Source organism: Mobula hypostoma, chromosome 21 (assembly GCF_963921235.1).
Source record: "Mobula hypostoma chromosome 21, sMobHyp1.1, whole genome shotgun sequence".
Taxonomy (NCBI): domain Eukaryota; kingdom Metazoa; phylum Chordata; class Chondrichthyes; order Myliobatiformes; family Myliobatidae; genus Mobula; species Mobula hypostoma.
In genome coordinates, this window is record NC_086117.1 from 57,602,858 (window position 1) to 57,629,822 (window position 26,965).

Genomic DNA, 26,965 nt, shown 5'->3' on the forward strand with positions numbered 1-26,965 from the left:
ATGGCAGCAATGAAGATCCTCCATCTCTGGCGGTGTTCAGGGCTTCCTTCATCATGTCAGTAGCTTCCTGTTGGTTTTTACTACTGTCAGCCATGCAAGTCCCCGGTTGGAGACTCAGGAATACCATTTTATTCAGATGTGGAAGGATTCCCCATTGCTGTTTCTGTAACAATTTTGTTTCACCGGTCAGGGTTGTTAGCCCTGAACTGAACCCCTGAACCTGGAGGAATGATGGACAACTCTTGATCTGGTCTTGGACCTGTTTGGCATGGATGATCTTACCAGGAGCTAAAGCATAAAGCCCTGACTCCAGCTAACATAGCTCTCTGGGTTACTGAGGCACAAAAGTTTCCAAACCACGACGAAGTTGTAGTCTTCTTGGAAGGTCCTGTGATTCGGCTCGGGTTAAATTGGTGAGTTATTGGCTATGTGGCTCAAAGGGCTTATTTCATGCTGCATAGCTTAATTAATTAATTAAGCTTCTCTATACACTAACAACGTATAAAGCAGCGCAGATCTTCAGAAGGTGTTCTTTGCATCTGTGTCAGGCTACACGTTAAAGCATTTCCTTTGAACCCTTCTCTTTAATCACACAAAAAAAATCCAACAGGGATTGGACATCTCTGTTTGAAACTTTGTCTTGGGAAGATGTTCACCCTTTAATGTAGGTATAATTGACCACCTTAATTCTTGAGTTCTGAGCAGAATTTGAAATTGTTCAAGCATTTGAAATTAGGTGACTTCATATCAAGTTGTAATTGTGAAATTATTTTTCAGCAATTTGCTTTGTGTTTCCAGCCTGTGATTTGTCATACAGGATATGCAAGGAGATTCCAAGAATGCCACAGGCAGTTTGAGTATTTCTGTTCTGTTCAGTCAACTTTTATCCTAGTAGCAATCAAAATACATCAATTCATGTTCAACAGGCAGATCAGATTAACTCAGTCACTAGGCAAATAAAAATGAACTGATAGATTCCAAGCAGCCTAACAAATCTCACTACTTTGTACCGAGGCATTGGATTTGTAATATCCATGAATAATATTGCATGCATCGAGTCTACCCTGATACTGATGCATAACTTTTACCTATGTCCTAAAATAAACCCATATTTAAAAAGTTTAAAGTAAAATTTATTATCAGAGTACATACAGGTTACTACATACAACCCTGTTTTTCTTTTTCCCGGGTGCATACTCAGCAAATCCATGGAATAGTAACTGTAAACAGGATCAGTGAAAGAGCAAGAGCATAGAAGACTGAGATTGTTGTGTCTAATAGTTCAAAGTACATTTATTAAAGTATGTATACATTATATAGCCTTGAGATTTGTTGCCCTACAGGCAGCCACAAAACAAGACCAAAAGAACCCACTTAAAAAATCTGACAAACACCCAATGTGCAGAGAGAATTGAGGGAAAAAAGCAAATTGCGCAAACAATAAAAGTAAGCAAATGGCATTTAGAACAGAAGTGAGTCCTCAGTCACAAAGGCTGGAGCAGGCCCACAGCCTCAGCACAACGAAGAGTGGAGTAAATGCCATGGATAAACTGATGCATTGTGTATTTTATTTTGGAATTTTTATCAAGGACAGATATTAGACTACAAAAACTTTGCAGACTAGAGCGTTATAGAACAACATTTTGCAAGGAGGAATTTATAAGCCAAATGCAACAACATAATATTTTATGGCTGAGGTAGCTTATATGCTTCCATCATTATTAGTCATGCCATCAGCTACCAAGGCCCAAGTCCATGCAATTCATCTTCTTCTGCTCTTCCCTCCACTTTAAAATGTTCTTTGACTGAAATTTTTATTAGTAGGCCTAGTAGCGTGCGCAACTGTTGTCGCTGTTTGCTGCTAACGGTTCTGAGAAAGCCTTGAAATATTTTGCCACATAAAGGATACAATATAAATTAACTCAACAATGAAGAATATCTGAGCTAAATATTAATTATTTGGAACAGGTGCAGAGAATTTGTTTGCGTAAACTGCGTGTTTCGATTCAACCATCTTATGTTCTTCATAAATTGGTATTTTGCAAATCCAGTGCTTCAGAGATGTATGTCAGGTTATTCAAACCCATGGGGAAAATAGTTCATCCTTCATGATTCAAAATATTTTCCTCCCTTTTAACTTTCACCTGCTGGAACCTGGTGACTTCTCCAGAAGCAATGCTTGAGGCACCAGTGCTCTTCAACATCTCACCAGCATTTCAAATGAGAGATCTGATTTCTCAGCTGTGGGAGATCAGTCAACAGATTGGCAATTACAGGAAAAGCCAATCTGTACTTGTATGCCTCTGGCAAGACTCACTGGATGGCAATAACTTACAAGAAACTGGTTACAATACCTATATTATTAGTGTAGTTCATGTGAGTCAAATCATCACGGATGTGGAATTGACAATGAAGTTTATTCTTATCTTCAGTGTGGCTTTTGGCCTGAATCAGAATCAGGTTTAATGTCATCAGCATATGAATAGCACAAAAAAATAGGAAATAGAAAAGTAGTGAGGTGTGTTCATGGGTTCAATGTCCATTCAGAAATCGCAAGGCAGAGAGGAAGAAGCTCTTTCTAAGTGTGTGCCTTTTGGCTTCTGCACCTCCTTTCTCATGATGGCATGTCCTTGGTGGTGAGGGTCCTTAATGATGGACGCCACTTACCTTAACCCTGTGCAGTAAACACCCCCCCCCCACGCAAACACTCCATACCAGATGGTGATGCAGCCAGTTAGAATGCTCTCCAAGGAACATCTGTAGGAAGTTGCGAGTGGTTTTGGCGACATACCAAATCTCCTCAAACCCTTCATGAAATACAGCCACTGTTGGCAAGGAGCATCCCACCAGCTTATCGGAAACCCTAGCTCACAGAGCTGGAGATGGAAAAGAAATGTTCAGGATGATGTTAAGAGCTTTGTGCCTCATTGTCCAGAGCACACAGAAGCGCAATTTAAATGGTTCAACAAGTGTACCACCACTCAAACCATCTGCATCACTTGGCACAGCTGTAACCTAAGCTGCAATTCTCACACTGGCCTCACCCGCCCTTTGACACATAGAACCAGAGTGGGCACAAGTCACTGTCACCCCTGGGGTACTAGGAATAAAGCACAATGAGAAGACACAATACTGTGAGGTAGGTAACTTGTAACATGGGTGGTGTCACAACAACAGCCTTGCACTCAACATCATTAAGACCAAGGAATTGATTGTGGACTTTAGAAAGGTTAAGATGAGGGCACACACATCAGTCCTCATTGAGGAATCAGAGTGAATAGGATGAGCAATTACAAGTTTCCCGGTTGTTAATACCTCTGAGGATCCATTCTGGGCTCAACAGTGGCTATATTTCATTGGGAGTTTGAGGAAATTGGGTATGTCACTAAAGACACTTCCAAAGTTTCCAAAGTTTCCAAAGGTGAGTGTTCTAATTTGCTGCATCACCATCCGGAATGGGGGAGGGGGGCACTGCACAGCATCGAACCAAATCCTCTACTCTCCTGACGTTCACACGTTATTTTTTCAGCAGTGACCTGAAGACAACTATCTAGAATTAACATTGCGCATGGATACTGAAGCTGATTAAACCAACCCTATTGCAGGGCCGGGAAAACTAATAGTGGTTGCATGGAATTTATCCTGTTGTTCAACTGGTTTCATAATCACAGTTCAAAGTACATTTATTATTGAAGAATGTATACTGTACACATCCTTGAGATTCATCTCCACAAAACAAAGAAACCCAATAGAACCCATTTTAAAAAACGAAGCCGCCAAAACACCTAATGTGCAGAAAAAAAGAATAAACCGTGCAAACAATAGAAGGTAAGTAAATAACATTCAGAGCTGAAGTTCACGAAAGTGAGTTCACAGCCACGATGCCAGTCATCACCGGAGCTGGTCCAGGAGCCTGTTAGTTGCAGGCCATAGCTTCAGTTCAGTACAGAGATAGTAACCCTCACCAAGCAGCGAGCTGAACCCCATCCCATCCCGTTCCTCTCCTCTGGCCCCAACACCCCAACCCTTCAATCTGGCCAGGCGCTTAAATCATCCAAACATAATTAATTGTCCTTCTGTTTTCTTCTCTTTTGATCAGTGCGTAGCCCACTCCCAGTCACTGACTGAAAGCTTCACTTGACCTGCTAAATAGTCTTATTTTATTGCTGTTTGAATTAACATAGTATTCCCAGTGGCCAGCCATTTGCATTCCGACATGACAGTCCATGGCCTTCTGCCAAGATGAGGCCACATGCAGGCTGGCGGAGCAACACTTTATATTCTATCTGGGTAGCCTCCAACATGATGGCATGAACATTGATTTCTTTAACTTCCGGTAAATGCCACCCTCCTCTCCTTCACCGTTCACCATTCCTGTATCCCTCTCACACCTTCTCTTCCTACCTGCCCATGGCCTCCCTCTGGTGCTCTTCCCCCTTCCTCAGCCCTCTATCTCTCTTACCAATCAACTTCCCAGCTCTTTACCTCACCCCTCCCCCTCTCAGTTTCATCCATCATCTGCCACCTGGTACTTCTTCCTCCCCTCCACCCACTTCCTTATTCTGACTCTTCCCCCTTCTTTTACAGCCCTGATGAAGGGTCTTAACCCTGGATTTGCAGCATCTGCACACGTTGGCGTGTTTGTAGTTACTGATTCCTGCTTTCTTGCAGCAAAATATATTCTTGTAACGTAATAAAATTCAAATGCTCTGAGACACATCAGATAGGAAGATATTTTTAATTGTTGTATGTAAATCACCTAGTTCTTGACGAAGTAAATAGAATTACTTATACCAAAGAGAAAACTTTAAAATATTCATGCTGCAGGGAATGAAGTTGGATTAGGTTCACGGAAATCCATGTTCATTCTCAGTAATTTAGATCAATGTTTTATAATGAACGTACAGAGCATTTCCTCCTCTCTAATGAATCCAGATTATTGTTATTTAATGATATTTGCAACAAATCGCCTTTCTTTGGAAATTAACCACAGTTAAAGGACACAAAGGGAGTATCTGATCCTTTTAAACAGTTTAAAGAGCTTGAGTTCTTATCTGTAATTTTCAGGGTCTCTTTAATTCTGTAAATAACACGATATAGATTCTCTTGACAGTTCAGGGATCTTAGATTTGTTACTGAGTAGAGAAAAATTACATGTTGCACTGTTCGTGGCTGATAGTTCTGCATTTTGAATGAAGAAATTTCTTAACGTCTCATCCTTTTTTATAGTTCTCACTTATTTATTGAAATACAATGTGGAACAGGCCCTGTTGGCCCTTTGAGCTACGCAGCCCAGCGACCCCCAATTTAACCCTAGCCTAATCATGGGACAATTTACAGTGACCAACTAACCTACCAACTGCTACATCTTTGGACTGTGGGAGGAAACTGGGGCACCAGAGGAAACTCACACAGTCATGGGAAGAGCGTACAAACTCCTTAAAGGCAGTGGTGGGAATTGAACCCATGTACTGTAAAGAGTTCTGCTAACCCCTACGCTACCGTGCCACCCTTCTACATTACAGATTATCATTCTCTGCTTATTTATGACATTTGGGATCAACTGAAAGGAACTTTTCTCAAACTTACAGTGACATCACGATGTTTGATTGCCATTTTAATCCAATTTAAAAGAAACTCATTCAAATATTCATGATGTGAATTTTTAAGCAAGAAGGGGTGTTTTCCAGTTGGCCTCAACTGCTCTCTATTTCTCAAATTAAATTAATAGATTTAACAGTTTATTTATCTTTTCTCCACCTTTTATTCTCGCATCTTCCTCCTTCCATTTCAGAACCATAAAACATAGAAACATAGAAATCTGCAGCACGTTACAAGCCCTTCGGCCCACAATGTTGTGCTGACCATGTAATCTACTCTAGAAACTGCTTAGAATTTCCCAGCTGCATAGCCCTCCTTTTCTAAGCTCCATGTACATATCCAGGAGTTTTTTTTTTAAAAGACCCTATTGTATCTACCTCTACCACCTTTGCTGGCAGTGCGTTCCATATACCCACCATTCTCTGTGTGAAAAACTTACCTTTGACAACTCCCTTGTACCTACTTCCAAGGACCTTAAAACTTTGCCCCCTCGTGTTAGCCATTTCAGCCCTGGGTAAAAGCCTCTGGCTGTCCACACGATCAATGCCTCTCATCATCTTATACACCTCTATCAGGTCACCTCTTATCCTCAGTCGCTCCAAGGAGAAAAGGACAAGTTCACTCAACCTATTGGTCCTGATGAAGGATCTTGGCCTAAGACATTGCCTGTTTATTCTTTTCCATAGATATGGCCTGACCTGCTGAGCTCCTCTAGCATTTTTTGTGTGTTGGTCTTTTATTTTCTGGCTATTTTTTCTGTTGCTTGTCATCCTAGTAAATTATCTGTTTATGTCTGCAACACGCAAGATGTTGGAGAGTTTCAGCAGGTTGGGTGATGTCTCTGGAGAGAAATGGGCAGGCCAGATGAAGGGTCTCAATCTGAAATGTCAACTGCAAATTTCTCTTCATAGATGCTGCCTGATCTTTAAAAAGTTCCTCCAGCATCTTGTGTGTTGCTTTAGATTCTAGCATCTGCAGTCCCTTGCATCTCTGTTTTCGGTGGGCTTTCTGCCCGAGTGCTAGCAGATATTCAGTTTAAATTCCCTCTGTAAATACCACGTAAACTAGGCATGTAGGGATTATTTTCCCTCCATGAAATTTATGGAGTGGAAATAAGCTGAAGGTCTTCTAGTAGTAGGTCAGAAAACAAGCAAATTAAACTGAAAATAAAGATATCAATGTTCATGTTACTTTTAAAATCCTGACCTTAGCTCAGATAGATATTAATAATTCAAAACTCTTGTGAAGTAGAGCACAGAATTTCTCATGCTTTCTTGCTAGTCCATATCGAAGACAAATTTTCTATATTGTAACAGTATTTCACTGGATATAGGATGTCCAAATGTTTAAAATACATTGTATAAATATATTTCCCATTGTATAAATACATTTCACCTTTCTTTTAAAAAGCTATTTATTATCACACTTAAGAGCTAAGTCATTCCTTATTGTGGATGCTGTTGCTGTTGAATATTTCTCTGTTGTATACTTTCTGAAGCACGAAGCTGCATTATTACAGAAGCTGGAGAGTAACCAAACACCCCCTGCACTCTTCCTGATAGTGATCAGTAATCCTGATATTTCAGACTTTCAAAGTAAGTTTTATTATCAAAGCACAGATATGTCACCATATACAACCCTGAGTTTCATTTTCTTGCAGACCTATTCAATGAAAGATCAGCCAGAGTGCAAAGACAAACTGTGAAAATGCAGATATAAATACATAGCAATAAATAATGAGAACAAGAAATAACAAGAAAAAAAAGTCCTTAAAGTAAGATAATTGATTGTGGGAACATCTTAATGAACGGGCAAGTAAGTGCAATTATCCCCTTTTGTTCAAGAGCCTGATGATTAAGGGTAATAATTGTTCTTGAACCTGGTGGTGCGAGTACTGAGGCTTCTGTACTTTCTACCTGATGGCAGCAGTGAAAAAGAAACATGGCCTGGGTGGTGGGGATTTCTGATGATAGATATTTGCTGCTTCCTTCAGACATCCTGGAAAAACCTCCTGTGTATCCTTGTATTTTGCAGTGGATCTGTGAAAGTTAACCAATTGAATACAGTTTTTTGTCTAAACTGTAAAGGTATTTAAAAAACTAACGGTCATAAGTTCTTTCTTTTTACATGTTCTCTTTTAGCACCCACTTACAGAGGATCTAACAGTGAACAAGTAGTTGCAAAAGAAGTTTGTGAACCCTTTGCAATTACCTGGTTTTGTGTATTAATTACTTATAAGATGTGGTCTGATCTTCATCAAAGTCACAGTAATAGTCACAATAACAATAAGATTAGAATATAAAACTGAGGATGTAACATTGAGCCTTTATAAAGCACTGGTGAGGCCTCACTTGGAGTATTGTGAGCAGTTTTGGGCCCCTTATTTTAGAAAGGATATGCAGAAATTGGAGAGGGTTCAAAGGAGGTTCATGAAAATGATTCCAGGATTAAATAGCTTGTCATATGAAGAGCATTTAATGGCTCTGGGCCTGTATTCACTGGAATTCGGGGTGAAAGGCCTTGATAGGGTGGAAGTGGAGAGGATGTTTCATATGGTGGGAGAGTCTAAGACCAAAGGACACAGCCTCAGAATAGAGGAGCGTCTGTTCAGAATGGAGATGAGAAGGAATTTCTTTAGCCAAAGAGTGGTGAGTCTGTGGAATTCCTTGCACAGGCAACTATGGAGGCCAAGTCTTTATGTATATTTAAGGCAGAGGTTGAAAGAGTCTTGATTGGTCAGGGTATGAAGGGATATGGGGAGAAGGCTGGAGATTGGGGCTGAGAGGAAAAATGGATCAGCCATGATGAAATGGTGGAGCAGACTCAATGGGCAAATGGACTAATTCTGCTCTTATATCTTATGGTCTTATGGTCTAATTGACAAGCACAATCTGCCTAAATTAATAACACACGAGGAATTGTACTTTTTCTCGTCAATACTGTGTACCCTATTTAAACAGTCACTGTCTAGGTTCAAAAAGGTATGTGAACCTCTGGGGTAAAGCCTTCTACAAAAGCTATTTGGAGTCAAGTGTTCCAATCAACGAGATGAGATTGGAGGTGGGGTTGTAGAGGTGGCCCTGCCCTATATAAAAGACACACAACGATCTTTCTTGTGAAAGCATTTCTAAAGACCTGCGTGTTCATCAGTCCACAGTAAGAGAAACTGCCTACAAATGGAGGAAACTCAGTATTGTTGCTACTATCCCTAGGAGTGAGCATCCTGCAAAGATCACGCCAAGAGCACAAAGTGCTGAAGGAGGTGAAAAGTAACCCAAGGGTAACAGCAAAAGACCCTCAGAAATCTCCAGAACTTGCTGAAGTCTTTGTTCGTGTGTCCACTATAAGAAAAACACGGAACAAAATGGTGTTCGTGGAAGGAAAACATGGCTCTCTGATAAAAACATTGCTGCACATCTCAAGTTTGCAAAAGACCACCTGTATATTCCACAATGCCACTGGGACAATATTCTGTGGACAGATGAGACAAAGGTTGAACATTTTGGCAGAAATGCACATTGTGATGATTGGAGGAAAAAGAGCACTGTACACCAACATCAAAACCTCATCCCAACTGTGAAGTACGGTGAAAGGGGCATCATGGTTTGGGTCTGCTTTGCTGCCTCAGAGCCTGGACAGCTTGCAATTGTTGAAGAGAACAATGAATTCAAAATTGTATCAAGACATTTACAGGAGAATGTCAGGGTAGTGGTCCGTCACCTGAAGCTTAATAGAAGTTGGATGATGCAACAAGACAGTGATCTGAAAGACAAGAGTAAATCACCACAGAATGGTTTAAAAAGAAAATTGTGTTTTGGAATGACCAAGTCAGAGTCCAGATCTTAACCCAATTGAGATGCTGTGGCATGACCTGAAGAGGGCTGTTCATGCAAGGTATCCCAGAAATACTGATGAACTGAAACAGTTTTGAATGGAAGAATGGTCTAAAAATTTCTCCTCGCCATTGTACAACTCTGATCGGCAGCTACAGGAAACGTTTGGTAGAGGTTATTGCTACTAAAGGAGGTTCTACCAGTTATTAAATACAAGGGTTCACATACTTTTCCCAGCCTGGACTGTGAGTGATTAAACAATATGTTTAATAAAGACATGAAAAGTACAATTGTTTGTGTGTTATTAGTTTAGGCAGATTGTGTTTGTCTATTATTGTGACTTAGATGAAGATCAGAACACACTTTATGTGTAATTTATGCAGAAAACCAGGTAATTACCAAGGGTTCACAAGCTTATTCTTGCAACTGTACACTATAATACCATGATATACATTGTCCATTAATTAATGTTTATATTTGCACCATAGCCATCAACGTTATCATCAGAAATCTTGCTCTATGTGCTGCAGTATCCCTTTCAACAGTTGATTTGAACAAAAGCTTTTCAGTGAGTTTGATAATTATTACAGGTTCTCTAAAGAGAAGAAAATATTCCTTCCCTAAGTATTCACAGAAGCATAAGTATCTTGTTGCACAAAACCTCAATCTCTATACATTCACCTGCGAACCTGCTGAGGATGTCTATTGTAGCGGGTGTCCCTGATGCAGCCGCCTCTATATTGGTGAGACCCGTCTTAAATTCAGGGATTGCTTCATCGAACATCCCCGCACCATCCGCCGCGAGTGGGACTTCCTGCTGGCCAAATATTTTAATTCCAATTCCCATTCCCGTAACAACATGTTGATCCATGGCCTCCTTATATGCCAAGGAGAGGCCACTTCCAGGGTGGAGGGGCAACACCTTGTATTCTGTCTGGGTACCCTCCAATCTGATGGCATGAGTATTAATTTCTCCTTCCATCAAAAATTAACCCTTTCCCTCCTCTATTCCTCACTCTGACTGTACACCTCTTCTCAGCTGCCTATCACCATCCCCTGGTTCTCCTCCTCCTTCCCTTTCCCCTATGGTCCACTCACTTCTCCTGTGAAATTCCTTCTTCTCCAACCCTTGACTTTTCCCACTCACCTGGCTTCACCTATCACCTTCCAGCTGGCTTCCTTCTCCTCCCCCTTCTATTCTGGCATCTTCCCCTCCCTTCTCCGTCCTGAAGAAAAGTCTCGGCCCAAAACGTCAACTGCTTATTCATTTCCATAGATGCTGCCTGACCTGCTGATAGCCCCCAGTGTTTTGTGTGTGTTACTTTTAATCTCTATACAATTTAGCATGTGGTATTAAACAATACCAGAACTCTGCTATCAAAAGTTTGAAAACAAAACTCCTTGGAGCTGCTTGCACATTGTAGATGTTTAGTGAGATTCCAGGAGGCTAATTTTCAAAAGCCCTGACCTAACAATCGCTCTCTGAAATCTGGTGTTGTGACATTGGTACAATAACTTTATCATGTCTCCAGAATAAATATGCTAGATTCAGGACTATAAACATGCACTTATATCTTTCAAATGAACAAGCTCCAAAATTCCAAATATAAAGAGGTTGCTTCCTGAGTGCTTTTGTGTGTATCTTATGGAATTTGGTCTGCTGATCATGAAAATGACCTATCATGAATGATTTTTTTCTAACTCACTTATATTTATTACTTCAATTCATAATTCAAATCAGAATAACTGATGCCAAGATTAAGGAAGGCATTTTTGTTGGTCCACAAGTCAAACAGGTCATCAGTGGCAGGCAACTTAAAGAACTTGTAGTGGGACCAGAGAAAATTGCATGGAAGGCATTCAAGGATATTGTTGAAAATTTTCTTGGCAACTACAGAGCACCAAACTACATACAGCTGGTTGACAACATGCCTTCAAGCTCACAAAACCATGAAGTGCACCATGTCACTAAAGATTCATTTCTGCATTCCCATTTAGACTTCTTCCCTGCAAATCTTGGTGACGAGCTTTCACCAGGTCATTTGCGATCATGGAGAAATGGTATCAGGGCAACCGGAACCCATCAATGCTGGCTGATTATTGTTGGACACTTAAACGAGTAGCCTTAGACGCAGAGTACAAACGAAAATCATCAACACAACATTTTTTGCTGAGTTGAAAAGTTTATTTCTTGTTTCTCCAAATTCCTACGTGATACAAATAGTCTGAAATTATATTGTGTTCAGCTTCAAGTGGTCTATCATAAACCTTTTTAAAAATCTGAGGAAGCAACACTTCCAAAAAAAAATTAGTTGTGCAGTGAAATTTAAGTTCACAGGAAAATGTGTACAAGCTGGATATTGTATTTTATTTTATTATTTCTAATAAAATGTTCACACAGCTTCTCTAACAATCTGTGCTAACTATAACAGCCAAGGACTACTTTAAGCATGTTTTTAAAAATGATTGTAGTTGTTCTGATGAACAATTAACATTGAAGAATGTCATTTGCACTCCTGCGCTGTGAACTACAACCACATTTCAGTATTTGCAGAATAATTTCTAGAATGCTGTGAGATAACATATTGTCCCAATCTGTTCATACTTCTAATTCTACTTTATAATATTTCAGATATCTTGCACAAAAGATGTACGAATTTCGAAAGCTGAACAGGCCTTCAATACTCAAAGGGTTAATCCTCCAACCAAACAAGTGAATATCCTTTTTTTTTGTTTGCTTTTTCTGAATGTGCAGGACATTTAACTTTTTGGAGGATTATTGTAACATTTCAATGTACAGTGCATCATTAGAAATAGCAGTTTGAAAATGCCATGGAGTATCCTATCCCTAAAAGTAAAAAAGATGCCATGATCCTGAAACTTGAATAATTATTCTTTAAGTATGTTGGTCCCTTTGATCCTTTGCTAAGAATAAATTGGGACTTGTTTGCCATAAATGTAGCAGAAGGTTTTTATTACCTTAAAGAAATTATTTGGTGTTCTGCCCGTGCTGTCAAAAAGGTCCTTGAAATTGTCATATTTATATCACATTACATTGAGGGCGTTGTTGGCTCTGTGAGAAGTTTATTTCTCAAACCATATATAAGAGGAATCTGGGGATATTTCTAAACTTACCTCAGATGTGGTTGAAAACTATGTTGGTGTTTCTGCACGAGGAAAGGGGGTGGGGGGGCAAATGCAATCTTAATTTATTTCCCCGTTAGTTTTAGTTGAGGACCAGGCTTTTATCAACTAATGAAAGGTGGCTCTGTTTGGGCTCTGTGATTGCTTTGTTAGGTGCTTTGTATGGCTTTCATGCCCAATATCAGTGCACAAAACCAACAGTGTATGCTCCCAAAATGAGATTTTCTTTATCGTTTATTTTACTGTGGCATAATTGGGACTTAGCAGCATATTAAGAGTCTGATAAGTGACATTTGTATTCTGTTGTTGTGACCCAGGGGAAGCAGGGAGCATTCCTGCCTTCTCTTTTATTTGTCATACTAATCCCTTTGATGTTCGTGCTGCTATAGAGTTCTAAATAGAGCCATACACAATGGTTAAAAGGGTTTTTGCTGTTTCTTGACCCGTCAGCTTAAGAACTTGCCGTTTTTTAGTAAGTTGAATGGATCGCCTTCATTATCATTTAAATGAGCCCCCATATCCTTCCAAATGCTTAAATTTCAATGTGGTTCTAAAGCTGTGATAATTTGAAATATTCATTCCCTCAAGGGTAACATTTCAGAGGCACTGAATGCCATTGTTACATGTTCTCATATTTTTCTGGGCGAGATGGGAAAATAGACTGGTAATTGTCTGCTGAGCCTCTAGAATGGGTGCTCCAGTTAGTCGAGACATTGGCTGTAATTGTCATGGGGGGGGGGGTGCTGCTGATGAATCATGTTGTATGCATGCAGCAGCCATGGCCAAATTGAGTGATATAGCCAGAGCTATGTGCAAATTGGCAATTATTAGCACAACAGAAAGACTGGCAGGTGTAGAATGCCTTCCGAGGTTTTGATTGGAAAAGGAAATAGCAAAATTTATGTGATGAAGGCTAGTTGATTAGGGCTGATGAAGCAAGTATAGCTGGCTAGCTCAGAAACCTGACTCAAGTGGAGATGCACCGATTATTGGAATATTTGATTAAATTTGCATTACAGCACTGGTCGATTATTAATTTCATAGCTGAATACTCTTTCAGCTACCACGCCTGCTAAGGAGCCAATGATTAGTGCCTGTCTCTCGCTGGAAAATGTTTCTTCAGCACTTCTCTGCAGCTTTTCTGTCACTCGTGGTAATTTTTGTCACAGTTTATCAAAAAACAGATGGCCACTCTTGGCTTAAATCCATTGGATTTAAGGTAGCATGTGTGCTTTGTTCTAGACAGTTGTGATAGACAGCGGTTGTGGAGATATGAAGGTGTTACAATACATGGTAACAGACCTATCCTGTGTTTCACATATTTGATGATATGCACGTTTTAACTAATCCTATCCTTACCCAGAATTCTTATATTTATTTATTGAGATACAGCGTGATTTCCTCCCATGTTCCAAAGGAGCACTGAGAAGATTAATTGGTCATTGTAAATTGTCCCATGATTATGCTCGGGTTAAATTGGGGTAGCTGAGCAGTGCAGCTCAAAGGGCCTATTCTGCACTGTATCTCTAAATAAATAAATACATGGATGACACTGGAAGAGAAGAAGTTGCTGCTCATCTCTACCTATCTCAAATGGATGATCTCTTCCTCTGAAACAATGTCCTCTTGTTGTAAAATTCCCCTCAAGGAGAAACACACCTGCAGCATCTATGTCCTCGAGCCTTCTTATGTTTCTGTTTCTCAATTTTCACTGGGTATTTGCCTTGAAGGATGAAAGTGGGTCAAGTGGTCTTTCTGATCTGAATTTTGCTGATGCCATGATGATGACACTACCTGTATTGCCAAACTGTCTGCAACTTCCGGAAATGTGTAGGGGGGAGATTCCTCCTCACTATCACAAAGCCTGCCTTCAGCCAAATTTATTCATTCCATAGTGTATCAAGAAACTGCTTAGAACACTAGATTCAACCAGTGGTATGAGAGATGATAACATCCCAGCTGCAGTACTGAAGATTTGTTCTACAGACCAGCTGTAGCCTCTAACTACAAACATTCTGTTAGTTCCAACAATGGCAGGACAGCATGGTAGCATAGTGGTGAGCACAATGCTTTACAGTTCAGGCCACCTGGGTCAGATTCCTGTCACTGCTGTCTGTAAGGAGTTTGGGTGTCTTCCCCGTCACTGTGTAGGTTTCTTCTGGGTGCTGTAGTTCCCTCCCACAGTCCAAAGACGTTCTGGTTGGTAGGTTAATTGATCATTGTAAATTGTCCTGTGATTAGACTCAGACTAAATTGGGGGATTGCTGGGCGGTGCAGCTCAAAGGGCTGGAAAAGCCTATTCTGCACTGTAGTTCAATAAATACATAAATATTGTCAAGCAATCTATTGTCAGTCATCAGCAATGTGAGGGGAGATATGATGGAAGCAGCCACCTGTCTTAGTTAACCTGTTTTCCAATGTTCAAGCTGGGTTTTGACTGAACCAATCAGCTGCAGCACAAATCATGACTATGGTTCTGACATTGGGCACAGTGGCGTAGCAGTAGTGGGTGCCACAGTAGCATAGCAGTTAGTATGATGGTATTGCAGCTCGGGGCGATAGAGTTCAGTTTTGACGTTATCTGTAAGGAGTTTGTATATCCTCCCCTGTGACCATGTGGGTTTCCCCCGAGTGCTCTGGTTTCCTTCTGCAGTCCAAAGTTGAACCGGTTGGTAGGTTAATTGGTCATTATAAATTGTTCTGTGATTCGGCTAGGATTAAATCAGGGGCTTGCTGGAGGAGCAGCTCCAAGGTCCTGAAGGCCAGTGCTATGGGGTTTGAATAAAATAACTGAATTTCACTGGTGGGGTGAAAGTGACTTCCCTTGTAATCAAACTGGCATTTGATTACCAATGAGGATACATGGCAATACAGAACTGTTTGGCCTTCAGAGGAAACACTCCAAGGGTTGGAGTCATGCCTTGAATAAAGGCAGATGGTAGTGATTGTTGGAGCCCCATCATTCCATCCTGAGTACTTCACTGCTAGCCAGGGAGTGCTGAATCCGTGGGATTTGTTGCTACAGGTGACTGGAGGTCAAGTCATTGTGTATATTTAAAGCAGAGGTTGATAGATTCTTGGATGGTCAGGGCATGAAGGGGTGTGGGGAAAAGGCAGAAGATTGGGGCTGAGAAGGAAAATGGATCAGCCATGATGAAATAGCGGGGCAGACTCGATGGACCAAATGGCCTAATTCTGCTCCTATATCTTATGATCTTAATATTTTCTTAACAACTATTGATGCAGCACCTTATTAAATTTCTTCTGAAAATCCACAATATACTACATTAACTAGGTCTCCCTTCTCCAAAGCCCTTGTGTTGGTGTTCACAGTGACCTTTATTGTTGTTTGAATGGCTAGGTGATAACAGTTCTATTTGCCATTGATATTTGTGCTACTGTTTAAAATAATAAATTATTTTCAATGTTTTCTTAAATATTAATTTCTAAAATGTGTATTGATATTTCACATCTGCTTTTAACTCTACAATGTTTTATAAAGTATTTGTTGATAGATCAAAATTGTGCTTTTTCTGTCTCTTGTTTGCTTATTCTGAGAATTATTAAATAAGATTCACTAGTCAGACAACTTCCTGGAAGGCCATAGTCTATTTGAACTGAACACCAGTAGCAGTTAACAGTGGAAAAGGGGAAGTTCCACCACAAATTGCTTAATCTCTGCTGACAGATTACTTTGAGGTTAGTGGCAGGTGCCATTGCTTTGCCGCTAACCACAAATTCAAGATTTATAACTAATAATGCATACCATAGATTACCTATTGCAGTATAGAATGAAGCCATCACATTTCAAGATCCATGATTTTAAATGTTTGGTTACAAAACTAATTTATATAAGGTCACCCACTCTTGGGTTGAGCTCCCCAGTTCCATCTATTTAAGCAGTGTAGTCATTTATAAAATTCAAGGATTCAAAGAACACTTATTATCAAAGTACATATAAATTATACAATCTTGAGATTTGTCTGCTTACAGGCAGCCACAAAGCAAGAAACCCAAAAGGACCCAATTTAAAAAAAGGAAGGCCCAGCATCAACGTGCAGAGAAAGGGGAAAAAGAACACAAATGGTGCTAACAATAGAAGTGAGTAACAGCACTCTGAACCAGATTGAGTCCATAGGCCCAAACCCCTGGAGCAGCCAGATAAGGTCCACAGCCTCGGCCTCAGTTCGTCATATACCAGGGCAAATCGCCATGAAGCTGGCAGACCCTGAGCTGTCTCACAGCTTCAGTGCCACAGAGAGGAATGAACATCACATGAGAGTGAGCAAAATCAACCTGACCCTCGCCTCCGGTCCCAACATCCTGTCTTTCCATTCTATCTGGGCCAGTGGTTAAATCATCCAAACACCAGGTCGTCCCCCACGCTAGGGCCTGGGCCCTGCTGCAGTCTTACACTCTGGACCTAGACCTCGCTTCCCAGGCCAAAGCCATTCTTGACCTCTCCAAATAGGCTCGGTGCTGATATTGCTTGATCCAACAATTTTTGTTCATATTAAACCTTTAGCATAGCAAACACACCGAAGCACTTCATAAAATGTTGAGTTCAATTTATAGTTGGAGGTCCCAAACACACAAGGTAAAATTGCGAAGCAATACAGTAGTTACAAATGAAGCCAGGTCTACTAACAAGTAATGCACTGTCGTTCAGCTACCTACTAGTCTTCACGATCAGATTCACTGTTATACCAAAGGCCTGTTGCCAGGTGCTGATAAAATTATAACAGTTCAAAGCAAAATCTAATCCATTTCCCTCTTTCTTTCCCCTACAGAGTTCTGCTCATTCGTTCTCAGGACGTGGATACTCTGTAAGTCATTGCAAATCTTCCACTGTCATATACACTAATTCTCGTGGGTAATGGTGTTCTGTTTCACGGCTAATTGCTTGTATTTCAGTTTCTACATGCATACACATTCGGTTAGGCAAAGTACTAAATTGCAGCATTGGTCTTCTAGGAGGGGATTTCATTGTGATAATGGTAATGTTGTTTCCTTCTTAGTTTACAGAAGATCTGTAAATGTGAAGAAACTAGAATTTAGCCAGGCTCAGCATATTGTACTTGTTCTTCTTGGGTTCTTTTACCAGTTTGAACTATGTTAGGTTTTCAACCATTTGTGTGTGATGGTCTTTGTAGATTAAGATGTATGCCAAAACTTACAGTTTTAAGGAATGCAAATATTAGATTCTTGTATACTTACCAAACTAGCCAAAATATTTGTAATGTACTATATCTTTTTGTGGTACATAAAAATGACATTTCTATACAACTAAGGAATAATAAGGAACCTCAAGGTGGAGGAACAACACATTGTATTCTGTCTGAGTAGCCTCCAGCTTGATGACATGAATATCAATTTCTCTTTGCAGTAAAAAAAATCCATCCCCCTCCCCTCTTCCCCACTTCTTCTCACCTGCCTATCAACTCCCCCTGGGTTTCCTCCTCCTCCTGTTTCTCCTATGGTTCTCTCTCCTCACCTATCGAATTCCTTCGTCTTCAACCCTTTACCTTTCTGACCCACCTGGCTTCCCCTATCACCTTCTAGCTAGCCTACTTCCCATCCTCTGCCCCCACCTTTTTATTCTGGCGTCTTCCCACTTCCTTCTCTGTCCTGAAGAAATGTCTTGGCTGGAAATGCTGACTGTTTATTCCTTTCCGTAGATGCTACCTGACCTGCTGAATTCTTCCAGCATTTTGTGTGTCACAAACACAAGATAATCTGCAGATACTGGGAATCCAAAGCAACACACACAAAATGCTGGAGGAACTCAGCAGGTCAGGCAGTATCTATGGGAAAGAGTAAACAATCAACATTTCGGCCTGAGAGGGAAGGGGGGAGATGCTTGAATTAAAAGGTGGGAGGAGAGAAAGTGTGTGTGATTTGGATTTGCAGGCTTTCTCATGTTTTAAAAAAATTGTTAGCCTCTTGTTTCTGAATCAGTCAGCTGCTGCTGCTAATCGCCAGTGCTTGGATCCAGCATGGCTCTTCGTCATGCTTTTCAGCAAGAGGATTTGAGAGTGCTGTTTGAAAGTAACACTTTGACAGCATTTATGATGTGTATGGAAATAACACCCAATTAAAGCTGTGCATGGCTGAGATTGTAGGATGTGGGTCAGCCTACGTCCATGTAACAAAGCAGGACTGTTCTATCTACAGAAAGCTTTTTGCCTAATGTTAGAGCTCAACAAAGACAGGCAATTGATATTTTTCAATTATTTCTGTATATTTTTTGTATTCAGTGATGAATAACTGTTGTTTTCAGGATGTGATGTTAGTATTTCAGCAGGATCTTGTTTAAATATAATTCATGAAGAAAATAACAACATCACAAAGCAATATGTCAAGTCAAGTTTACTGTCATTTAACTATGTATGTGTATACCATCAAATGAAACAACATTTCTCTGGACCACAGTGTAAAGCACAGTGGTATACACAACATACATATAACACACAATAACTTAGGAAAGTAAAGATAAAATCTACAGATGAATTACACTTAATAAACAAGGTAATGTGCATAAATTAAATATTATAAGATACAGAACAGATTAACTGGTGACGGTTTAAATGCATTGTGGCAGGGAGTTCAGGAGCCTAACGGCCTGAGGGAAGAAGCTGTTTCCCATCCTGACCATTCTTGTCTTTGTGCATCAGAGTGTCCTGCCTAAAGGTAGAAAGTCAAAGAGGATGCTGGATGGATGGGTGGGATCCTTGATAATACTAAAGGCCCAAATGGATGTCCTCAATGGCTGGTAGGAAGACCCCTATGATCCACTCAACCATTCTCACAGTCCTTTGTAGGGACTTCCAGTCCGATGATTGGCTACTCCCATACCAGATGGAGATTTTTTTTAAATTTCAAAATATACTTTATTCAAAAATAAAATTATATACAATAAACCATTCAATGACTCTCAATCTTTCACAGATGTTTACATTTCCACACTTTTAGCCACCCACGTGGCGCTCTGTTGTTTACTCTTTCCACAACATTGTTGAGGGGCATATTCCCCGCCCCCCGACCCCTCCCACTCCCGCGGGAGAAGAAGTCTAAACCGTGGTCCTTCCCCACCGGGCCCTTGTGGTGGCTGCACCAAGTTTCAGTGCGTCCCTCAGCACGTACTCCTGCAGCCGAGAATGTGCCAGTCGGCAGCATTCTTCCACGGACATCTCCATGTGCTGGTAGATCATCAAGTTTCGGGCCGACCAAAGAGCGTCTTTCACCGAATTGATGATCTGCCAGCAGTACGGGATGTTGGTCTCCGTGTGTGTCCCTGGGAACAGCCCGTAGATCAGAGAGTCCTCTGTTACGCAGCTGCTGGGGATGAAACGCGACACTAGCCCGTCCATCCTCCTCCACACCCTCTCTGAGAACTGACAGTATGCAAAGAGGTGGGTCACAGACTCCTCCTCACTGCAGTCCTCCCGTGGGCAGTGGGGTGTGGAGACGATGTTCCAGGCGTACAGGAGGGTTCTGACAGGGAGGGCCCCTCCCACTGCCAGCCAGGCGAGGTCCTGGTGCCTGTTGGTGAGATCTGGCGATGAGGCATTTTGACGCTGTCAGTGATGCTTCTGTAAAATTCAGTTAGATGGGTTGGGGGAGGCTTGCTTGCCTCAATTGCTTTAAATTTGTCATGTGATAAAGCTATTGTTGGATTGCAATTAATTTATAATGAGATTAAAATCTCAGTAGCATTTTCTTCATTATGCATAAATTAATATGTGTACTGATTGAATGTATTGACAAGAGCTACTGATATGTTAATATTATGGATCTTGTACGCTTTGTTGAAAGCAATGAATCGTGCAGAGCAGTTAACAGTCTGAAACAAGCCTCAAGGCCATTGTTCTTCCCACAGATATAACCATATTACAATTACAGCACGGAAACAGGCCATCTCGGCCCTTCTCGTCCATGCCGAACTCTTACCCTATCCTATTCCCACCGACCTGCACTCAGCCCATAACTCTCCATTCCTTTCCTGTCCATATATCTACCAAGTTAACTTTAAATGACAACATCGAACCTGCCTCAACCACTTCTGCTGGAAGCTCGTTCCACACAGCTACCACTCTCTGAGTAAAGAAGTTCCCCTCATGTTACCTCTAAACTTTTGTCCTCTAATTCTCAACCCATGCCCTCTTGTTTGAATCTTCCCCACTCACAATGGAAAAAGTCTAACCACGTCAACTCTATCAATCCCCCTCATAATTTTAAACACCTCTGTCAAGTCTCCCCTCAACCTTCTACACTCCAAAGAATAAAGACCTAACTTGTTCAACCTATCTCTGTAACTTAGGAGATGAAACCCAGGCAACATTTTAGTAAACCTCCTCTGTACTCTCTCAATTTTATTGGCATCCTTCCTATAATTCGGTGACCAGAACTGTACACAATACTCCAGATAAGGCCTTACTAATGCCTTATACAAATTCAACATTACATCCCAACTCCTATACTCAATGCTCTGATTAATAAAGGCCAGCGAACCAAAAGCTTTCTTCTCCACCCTATCCACGTGAGATTCCATCTTCAGGGAACTATGCACCATTATTCCTAGATCACTCTGTTCCACCACATTCCTCAATGCCCTACCATTTACCATGTATGCCCTATTTTGATGAGTCCTACCAAAATGTAGCATCTCACATTTTTCAGCATTAAACTCCATCTGCCATCTTTCTGCCCACTCTTCTAACTGTCCTAAATCTCTCTGCAAGTTTTGAAAATCTACCTTATCATCCACAACACCACCTATCTTAGTATCATCTGCATACTTACTAATCCAATTTACCACCCCATCATCCAGATCATTAATATATGTAAGAAACAACATTGGACCCAGTACAGATCCTTGAGGCACACCGCTACACACCATCCTCCAATCTGACACACAGTTATCCACCACTACTCTGTGGCATCTCCCATCTAGCCACTGCTGAATCCATTTTACCACTTCCACATTAATGCCTAACGATTGAACCTTCCTAACTAACCTTCCGTGTGGAACTTTGTCAAAGGCCTTACTGAAGTCCATATAGACAACATCCACCGTTTTACCCTCATCAACTTTCTCAGTAACCTCTTCAAAAAATTAAATAAGATTTGTCAAACATGACCTTCCATGCACAAATCCATGTTGACTGTTCCTAATCAGACCCTGCCTATCCAGAAAATTATATATACCATCTCTAAGAATACTTTCCATCAATTTACCCACCACTGACATCAAACTCACAGGCCAATAATTGCCAGGTTTACTCTTAGAACCCTTTTTAAACAATGGAACCACATGAGCAATACGCCAATCCTCCGGCACCATTCCCGTTTCTAATGACATTTGAAATATTTCTGTCAGAGCCCCTGTTATTTCTACACTAACTTCCCTCAAAGTCCTAGGGAATATCTTGTCTGGACCCGGAGACTTATCCACGTTTATATTCCTTAAAAGTGTCAGTACTTCCTCTTCTTTAATTGTCATACTTTCCATAACTACCCTACTTGTTTCCTTTACCTTACACAGTTCAATATCCTTGTCCTTAGTGAATACTGAAGAAAAGAAATTGTTCAAAATCTCCCCCATCTCTTTTGGCTCCGCACATAGCCGTCCACTCTGATTCTCCAAGGGACCAATTTTATCCCTTTTATTGATTTTTTTGGATTTTATTTTATTAATATTGATTTTATTAAACCAATGTTATTGATAGTTGCTTGAATTTGCCTGATTTTCTTAATTATCACTTAAATCACACAACATCATGCTTTCTTTACTTTGACCACAGTATTCTTTTCAAAACATAGTTCTGTTTCAGTAATGTCTTCATAATCGTTAAAGTTCAATGTGCCACCTCATTTTTAGAATCATTGAGTCATAGAAAGTACAGCACAGAAATGGGCTCTTCAGCCCATCTGGTCCATGCCGAAACCATTTAAGCTACCTACTCTCATTGACCTGCACTGGGACCATAGCCCTCCATACCCCTACCGTCCATGTACTTGTTCAAACTTCGCTTAAACGTTGTGCTGGCAGCTTATTTCACACTCTCACAATTCTGTGAGTGAAGAAGTTTCCCCTCATGTTCCCCTTAAACCTTTCACCTTTCACCTTTAACCAATACCTGTGGTTGTAGTCCCACCCAATCTCAGTTGAAAGATCATTAGATCATCTTTTTATCTTCCATCAACACAAACAAAAAAAGGGTTAGAATATGTAGTAATTCCAGACAATTCCATTTCCAAGGAAGTTACTGCTTGATGTTTTGGTACAGGCAACTCCCATGTCAAAAGATTAATTTTATTTGTCACATGTACATCGAAACATACAGAATGTACTGGGGGCAACCCACAAGTGTGACCACGCTTCCAGCACCAACATAGTATGCCACAACTGACCCATAGATCTTTGGAATGTTAAGTGCAAAGAAATACCAGATTTTGTTCATTTTTAGTTTTAGTCAATGAACACAATGGTAGTGTATATTAATAGGTCGGGTTGAGGTGCTTGATGTTGAGGTGTTCATATCATATAGCTCTGTCTTTAGCTCTTTTAGGGGTTCGTAGTAGGCATTGATTCCAATTTCTGATAACTCCATAAATAAACATATCAAAATCGACGTCATCTATGAATCCCTAAGAGCCAAAGGAACGTGAGCCAATAGAATTCAAAGATCAACTGAAGGGATAGCCAATTAGGCATGCAAATTTGGGGGGGCTGCGATATAAAAGCAAGCACTTCCATCAACCACTGTTCACTGTGGATGTCACCTCGACTGACAATGAAATGTCTGTTCCTCCTTTGCCACACCCTCTCCAGCTCAAAGAGATGTGAACAGGTGCCTCAATACAGTGCTGTTCATCTGCAAGGCAATTTCTCTGACAAATTGCATTGTGGAGAGCCTCAGCAGCGACAGTCAGATTCTTAAAGTAATCCATTGTCCTGTACTCCACTTCCATAAAGCTTTAACCCATTGCCATGGTGAACTCCTCCTCCAGCTCCTTTTGTCTCATGAATCCCAATCCTCAAACCCCATTTCTTTCTCTAATATTCCCACTTCCTAAACCATTTTGTAACCCATGAGCTTTGTGCATCAGAGAAATTGTCTTGCAGATGATGAGCACAGTAGGCTGTACTAAGACAGGGGTTCCCAACCTAGGGTGTAATTACCCCTCGGTTAATAGTAGAGGTTCATGGCATAAAAAAAGGTTGGGAACCCCTGATCAAGGATATCTGTCCACATGTCGTTGGACTGGAGAAAATGTGACATAGGAGGGACTCAGCTGTGACTGGCAATCTAATCTACGTGGTGATGTCATATCCAACTCTTATTACCCCACAGTTTGTGTTATTTCATTTGCACAAGTCTTGCCCGCACATCTGCTGCCCTCTCCACCTCACACACACACACAAAAGTAAATTTAAAAAGTAAAATTTATTATCAAAGTGCATGTATGTCATTTTCCTGCAGGCATACTCAGCAAATCTATAGAATAGTAACTGTAACAGGATCAATGAAATATCACCAACTGTGCAGAAGACAACAGACTGTGAAAATGAAAATATAAATATACAGGTGTCCCCTGCTTTTCAAACGTTCGCTTTACGAAACCTCACTGTTACGAAAGACCTATACTAGTTCCCTGTTTTCGCTAACAGAAGGTGTTTTCACTGTTATGAAAAAAATCAACGTGCAAAAAAAATCAGCGCACGCCCCAAGCAGCCGCTCTCCCTGGGAACTGCATTCTCGCCGGCATTGCTTAAACACATGCCTGTAAGCAGCCGTTTGCAAGATGGGTTCTAAGGTATCGGAAAAGCCTAAGAGAGCTCATAAGGGTGTTACACTTAGCGTAAAACTAGACATAATTAAGCGTTTCGATCGTGGTGAACGAAGTAAGGACAAAGTGAGTTTGGCTTGTGGAAGTTGACGAAGATGATGTTGAAGAGGTTTTGGCATCCCATGACCAAGAACTGATAGATGAAGAGCTGATGCAATTGGAAGAGGAAAGGATAACAATCGAAACCGAATAAGTAATAATAAAGTACGCCTTTAATTTTGAAAGGGTACGCCGGTTTACGGCATATTTGCAAGATGGTTTGAATCCTTACAAAGAACTGTGTGATAGAAAAATGCGCGAGGCTCAGTAGTCAAGCATACTGTACTGTCGTTTCTTAAGCCTTCCACATCAGACGGCGAACCTTGACCTTCGACATCGAGGCGGGCAGCGATAGAAGAAGATGACCTGCCTGCCTGCCCTGATCGACGACAAGGTGACACCCCTGTGTCCCACCACCCCAACCCCCAGGCCACGGACAGATACCGATTCGCGGAGAATGCAGTGGTAGCCGGGAGGCACACAGTGCATCTTTAAGAAAAAAGCCGAAATAAACATGCTAATTAATTAGGTGCCGCCCGACACCTACCACTGGACCCCTGCATGCTTCATGGATCGGTATCCAATCACTGCCCGGAGGATGGGGGCCACTGCACCACCCAAACTCCAACAACTCAGTCTAACACACCGTCAGTGTGCTCGGCGCTGTCCCAATTACGGTAAGTGATACTACACTGTACATACATTATTTCTACTTTATATCGGCTGTGTATTTTTATGTGTTATTTGGTATGATTTGGCAGCTTCATAGCTTAAAGGTTACTGGAGAGCGCTTGCGCCGTGTTTCTGCCGATGGCGCTTGCGTGAGATTTTCGCTACGGAGATCTGTGCTAGCAATGATTGTGGAAAAGTATTTCTACTTTATATAGGCTGTGTATTTATCATATCATTCCTGCTTTTACTATATGTTACTGTTATTTTAGATTTTATGTGTTATTTGGCATGATTTGGTAGGTTATTTTTGGGTCTGTGAACGCTCACAAAATTTTCCCATATAATTGGTAATTGCTTCTTCGCTTTACGACATTTCGGCTTACGAACCATTTCATAGGAACACTTTACCTTTGGATGGCGGGGGAAACCTGTATAGCAATAAATAATGAGAATATGACTTAGGTGAGATCATTGATTGTGGGGACATCACAATGGATGGGCAGGTGGGTGTAGTTATCCCATTTTGTTCAAGAGCTTGATGATTGAGGATTAGTAACTGTTCTTGGACCTGGTGGTGCGCATCCTTCTATCTGATGGCAGCAGTGAGAAGAGAGCATGACTTGGGTGGTGAAGATCTCTGATGATGGATGCTGCTTTCCTACAACAGCATTTCATATAGATGTGCTCAATTGTTGGGAAGGCTTCACTATGATGTACTAGACTAAATCCACTACTTTTGGTAGGATTTTCTGTTCAAAGGCATTGGTGTTTCCATACCAGGCTGTGATGCAGCCAGTCAATACTCTCTCCACTATTCCTCTACAGAGGTTTGTCAAAGTTTTAGATGTCATGCCCAATCTCTGCAAACTCCTAAGGAAGTAGAGGTGCTGATGTGCTTTCTTTGGAATTGCATTTACCTCCTAGGTCCAGTGGTGTCATCAGCAAACTTGAATATGGCATTGGAGCTGTGCTTAGTCACACAATCATGGGTGTGAAGTAATACTCTATTATAAACAACTGTTAAATAATTGCAATGGGTCACTTTGTTGTTGCTAATAAGATGGCTTAATCTGAGAGAAAGAGTATGAATACATCTCCGCATATAACATGGGATTCAATGAGAAAAGGGGCTCTACTTTACAGAAGATCGTGGTTCGGTTGCCAGGAACATGAACTGTCCACAGGTGTCACCTATACTAGCGATGTAATTACTATTGAATGAATAATCTGTGCGGTGCCACGGTCCTGTAGAGGTTAGCATGGCACTTTACAGAACCAGCGACCCACCACTACCTGTAAGGAGTTTGTACGTTTTCCCAGTAACCATGTGCGTTTCCTCTGGGTGCTCCAGTTTCCTCCCACAGTCCAAATACATACCAGTTGGTAGGTTAATTGGTCATTGTAAATCGTCCCATGATTAGGCTAGGGTTAAAATTGGGAGATTGCTGGGTTTCACAGCGTGAAATGCCAGTAGTGCCTATTCCACACTGTATCTCAATAGATAAATCAATAAACAAACAAACAAATAAATATTACATTAATTCATCAGAAATTTAACAGATTCATTATGACATAAAATGTATGGTTCTGTTATTTCTTAGAGGCTTCTAATTGCAGGTGAATATTTTACCCAAAAGTGGGTTTGATCCTGTGATGTTCTGCCGATGTTTGCAGAATTGAACATAGTTATGTTATCATCAATATATTGAATTTTTTTGTTCATTGAAACATAGTAATCTTATCACTACAAGTTTGCCTTAAATAGGATTTAATGGCCTTGCATGTTCAGTTAATGATATTAGTTACAGGAAATGATTGTAAAT

At 40.8% G+C, this 26,965-nt stretch overlaps 1 protein-coding gene across 15 annotated transcripts in view; it reads left to right on the top strand.

Moving 5' to 3' along the window:
- Positions 1 to 26,965, top strand: part of fbrsl1 (fibrosin-like 1) — a 1,030,575-nt gene that overhangs the window by 466,956 nt on the left and 536,654 nt on the right. For 11 of the 15 annotated variants that reach the window (XM_063074086.1, XM_063074090.1, XM_063074091.1 and 8 more), the window contains 2 exons: positions 12,067 to 12,147; positions 17,369 to 17,404. In XM_063074086.1, the coding sequence (XP_062930156.1) occupies positions 12,067 to 12,147; positions 17,369 to 17,404 (117 nt within the window). The remainder of the gene's footprint in view (positions 1 to 12,066; positions 12,148 to 17,368; positions 17,405 to 26,965) is intronic. The other 4 variants (XM_063074089.1, XM_063074094.1, XM_063074099.1 and 1 more) reach the window with 1 other exon arrangement.